Source organism: Fulmarus glacialis, unplaced genomic scaffold (assembly GCF_000690835.1).
Source record: "Fulmarus glacialis isolate BGI_N327 unplaced genomic scaffold, ASM69083v1 scaffold15309, whole genome shotgun sequence".
Lineage (NCBI taxonomy): Eukaryota > Metazoa > Chordata > Aves > Procellariiformes > Procellariidae > Fulmarus > Fulmarus glacialis.
In genome coordinates, this window is record NW_009232735.1 from 30,369 (window position 1) to 34,815 (window position 4,447).

The 4,447-nt window shown below is 45.3% G+C and overlaps 1 protein-coding gene across 3 annotated transcripts in view; it reads right to left on the reverse strand.

Moving 5' to 3' along the window:
• Positions 1-543: 543 nt before the first annotated feature.
• The window catches only part of ATG13 (autophagy related 13), a 15,742-nt gene continuing 11,838 nt past the window's right edge, over positions 544-4,447 (reverse strand). For all 3 annotated transcript variants that reach the window (XM_009585050.1, XM_009585049.1, XM_009585048.1), the window contains 4 exons: positions 3,796-3,873; positions 3,399-3,515; positions 2,821-2,949; positions 544-1,605 (listed from right to left, as the gene is read on the reverse strand). In XM_009585050.1, the coding sequence (XP_009583345.1) occupies positions 1,528-1,605; positions 2,821-2,949; positions 3,399-3,515; positions 3,796-3,873 (402 nt within the window). In that variant the 3' untranslated portion in view covers positions 544-1,527. The remainder of the gene's footprint in view (positions 1,606-2,820; positions 2,950-3,398; positions 3,516-3,795; positions 3,874-4,447) is intronic.

A 4,447-nucleotide genomic window follows, 5' to 3' on the forward strand; every position in this document is an offset into this window, starting at 1 on the left:
CCTACCTCATCTAAGTTTCTGTTTAGTGTCACCGTTTCTCCTCCCGTCCTTACATCAGGCAAAAGACACGCAACAGCCAAATCAACCACAGAGCACTGCCAGCCAGTCACACTGTTGATAGCCAGATCATTACAAAAATAAAATTTCAGCTAATCAAAAGCCAGCTGATTAAAAAGTACCATAAGCTCCCAAAAAATGTGCTTCTTTAAAGAAGCTGCCTTCTGAATGGCTGAAGAACACTGCAAATTCATCCATGCCTATCAGAATACAGCTTTTTACCAACTCCCTGCCACTCCACTCCACTGATGTGTGCATTTCATTCTATCAATGGGCCCTGACTGGATGTAATGGACACATAGTCCCCAAAACAGAGTATTATATTAGAATAATCAAGTCTGTCTTAGAAAATAAATATCTTGGATATTTTCCTGCAAAGAGAGACCAGTCTCACTGGCCAGGGTTCACATGGCACACTTGCTGTCTGCAGTGATCCAGGGCAGAATGACCCGCACTACTACATGAAAACAGAACATCTTTTAAATATAGGTTTCTTTAAAAGCAATAAATATTTCTGGATTCTTAAGATCATCTATTAACCATAAAGCAGGAAGGTTTGCAAGGGTTAGAGGAAAGAATCTTGGACTAAGACTCCTAGTTACATAACCCTAAAGAAATAGGATTCCTAGTATTTACAGTCACATTTCAGAAGCGGAGACTATGAATTCAGCATCATCACAGCTGCTACGTGCAGGCTTGCCAACAGTCAGCACTGGTAAACTCAGCACGGCCGAGCGTCAGTACGCTCAGGAAGGAAACGTGGAAAGCGCTTCTGTAGTTTCATTCCTTCTTATCAGCCAGCACAACAGAAGGCCTCACACAAAACGACTGTGCAGAGACCCAGTTCCTTAGAAGCAGGAAAACAAAGGTAACTTGTATGACACAGGTCCCAAAGCTGACGTCTCTTCCTGGGCTCCAGGCACTCACACTGAAGTCAGGATGAAATGCCCCGTTCTGCAGAATGGATGTCCTGGACTTAAAACTGTCGAATCTGCTGAACTCACAGACCCTGGAAATGAGCCAAAGCTTTCTACGCTCTAACAGGATCGGAGACTGTAGGAAAAAGTCTGTTAGCAAGAAGCTATACCTAGGGAACTTACACCATAGGACCTCTGGAGGAAGCACATGGCAACTTTTCACAAAGCCCCTCCACACAGAACAGAGACTGAGGAGAAAATAAGTTTCGTATATTGGTGTTTGACTTCCTGTGTCCCTACTGAAGTCTTAAATTCAAAACTGACTGTGAGCAGGAAAAGCGGTCCAGAACTATGCGGTGGTGTAGTTGAGGAAAATCAGCAGATGAGCTGTATCTGCTGTTGAAGAGAGCAATCAAAGAAAGCTCACTTGATGGAAGGAACTAGTCAAAGTGAGACAAAAGGCAGAGCAGGGGCAATAAGAGAGATTTGTTGACGTCATTCTCCAGGATGCCTTGAGGAGGAAGAACTGCTGCAGCAAAACTGGAAAACAGCTTCACTGCAAGGTTTCTACAAAGGCATCAAACTCTTTGACATTTTTCTCGTGGACTGCCAGCTTCTCTGGTAACGAGTCCTGGAAGGGTAAAGAAGGGTGCAGATCAGGGCTCATCCACAGCTGATAAAAGGAAGTTTTAAACACACACTCTAAGGTAAAAATTCTTTTTCTGAGTCATGCAACCCCTCTCCACTGCTCTGGGCTCCCCTTCCCACGTGCACAAAACCAGGAGTCCTCTGGCAGCATCCAGCAAGCGACCCTGAGAAGGGCACTCTGCCGAGTGTGTGTGTTCCGCAGGAAGAGTAGGTGCACTGGGGCCTCGCCTTGTGCAATTCCCCCCACCAGCTGCAGCACAATAACCTGCTCCTGTCACTGCCTTCATTAAGTCACTTGCAGCCTTTGGAACTCATTTTTCCCCACAGCATGTTACAATGCCTGCGAGCCCAATACAGCGCTCACCCAGACATGACTTTCACCAGCCACACCAGGATTTTACCTCTGCTCAGGCTGCAAGTTCAGGCCTAGTTTGCCACTAAGCTGGACATGTCAGAGGTAGGATTAGTTTTGGGGGTTTCAGTGACAGCCACAGCAAGCATGCAGCAGCAGCTTTCAGTCTGAAGATAAACACACCAATTTCAGAGGCTCAGGTGTGCCACAAACAAATTTGCATTTGTCTGGAACATATAAGTGAGGGACCCGCTTTGGGCAGGGTCTCTCTTCTGAGAAGTACAGGAAAGACATGGACCTCTTAGAGCGGGTCCAGAGGAGGCCACAAAAATGATCAAGGGGATGGAACACCTCTCCTATGAGGAAAGGCTGAGAGAGTTGGGGTTATTCAGCCTGGTGAAGAGAAGGCTCCAGAGACACGTTATTGCAGCCTTTCAATATATTAAAGGAGGCTTATAAGAAAGATGGGGACAGACTTTTTACCAAGGCCTGTAATGCCAGTACAAGGGGGAATGGTTTTCAACTAAAAGAGGGTAGATTCAGACTAGATATAAGGAAGAAATTTTTTACGATGAGGGTGGTGAAACACTGGCACAGGTTGTCCAGAGAGGTGGTAGATGCCCCATCCCTGGAAACATTCAAGGTCAGGCTGGACGGGGCTCTGAGCAACCTGATCTAGTTGAAGATGTCCCTGCCCACAGCTGTGGGTTTGGACTAGATGACCTTTAAAGGTCCCTTCCAACCCAAACTATTTTATGAAGATAACGACTTTTTTCAAACTAGGAATAGGGAGAGCATTATAAAGTACATACAATTCCCGCAAACAGAAATTTCAGGGTTCCATACCAAATCCTCTGCCATGGACTGCGCTCCAATGTCAATGGAGAGGCTGCTGAGTTGAGGGGGGTTCTGAAACTCACGGTAAAATGTCCCCAGGTCCATTGGAAGAATGTCATCTTTTGAAAATGCTGGTTTCTAGAATGAAAGATATTGCTGTTAATTCCCATTCAGAGACATTGGCTTCCCTTTTGCCATAATCTCAGGTAAAGTCATTACCTGCTATCAGTAAACATCTTGGCATTACAATTGTTGCTGCAATAATGCAGATTAAATAACTGAAGAACAGCTAAGATCTGTGTTTGCCTGAGCACTTGGAAGAGAGCATTTCCTTGGAATCTGGCTCCTTTAGACATTAGAGAGAGGACGCCAAGCCCAGGTGTTGGTAGGGAACAGTTTGTAGCTGTTGGTTCCAAGTGTCAGTGTCTTTGCAGTTTTGGGACCATCAAGCTCTAGTTTGGAACTGTGAATCATGGGTCTTTTCCACTCCCGTGGAAAACTACTCTTACATCATTTGCCATTGCACCAGCACCTGAAGCCCATCTAAGATGCAGGTGTTATGTGAGAGTACTGATGAGGGCACTTACAAAGTCAATCATAACAAAGTCATCATGGGTGTTCCCTGTGCTGCTGCCACTGGAGCCCTCCGAGTGTAAGCTGCCTTGTAGAGGAGATTCAGTTTCTGGGGAGTCAGGAGGATTGACCTGCCCAAGAAATCAAAGATGGTGAGTACTGATCTTATGATCACGTCTGTCTGTGTATTTTGACAGTGTGGGGGTAGTTAGGAGGTTGGACAATAAACACATACTGTTACTTGCATGTGTAGAGAGCCCAAGACAACACAGGAGAGTTCTTGAAACCAAACAAATCTGAATAACTAGTTCTTTGCTCAAAAACCAAAGTGTATTCAGGGTAGGGAGTAGCATGGATGTTGCGTAAGGGATGCTGAGAAGGCACAATATTATACCTCTGGAAGAGGCTTACCATGGTGTCGTTATCTTCCAGCTCAACATTCTTGGGAGCAAACATGGCAAAAGGAATGTCTAAGTTGGCCATGGTCACCTGAGGAGATTCAGCAAACAGAATTTCACTAAGATGCTCTGCTTACCCAGCACAGAAAAGGATATTGAAAGTTTTTGTCAGGCCTGATAAAAATTGCCCAAGCACACGTCAGCGGTTAGGCAGGAGGCTGACAACCTCATTTAAAAAGGCACAAAATAGAGAGACTGTCCTCAGCTGACCTAACACAGGTACGTACCCTGAGGTGGGATTGCTTATATACGTCTTGTATAATACAGGCAAGGATTAATGAACTGCTACAAATTCAAACGATTCTCCTTCATCCATCCAAAAGGCCTAGAAGAGCAGCCCTAGGAACAGGGCAGATGTCTAAGCTGCCCTAGCTGAGCTTAAATGCTTGCTTACTAGTGATGAACTGGTCTACTGCATGTCCCTTCAAGGAAGGGAGGCTTGCTCCCAGCTTCCCCAGTTTATGAACCTGTGGTAGTGGCAGATCATTGTGAGACTCAAGTGGATCCACACTTAAATAGGGTGTTGGCAAAGTGGGGCAAATTCAATGGTTATCACATCCCAAAAGGATTTTATGAAAAACAAGCTTATGACAAGACCTTGTAGG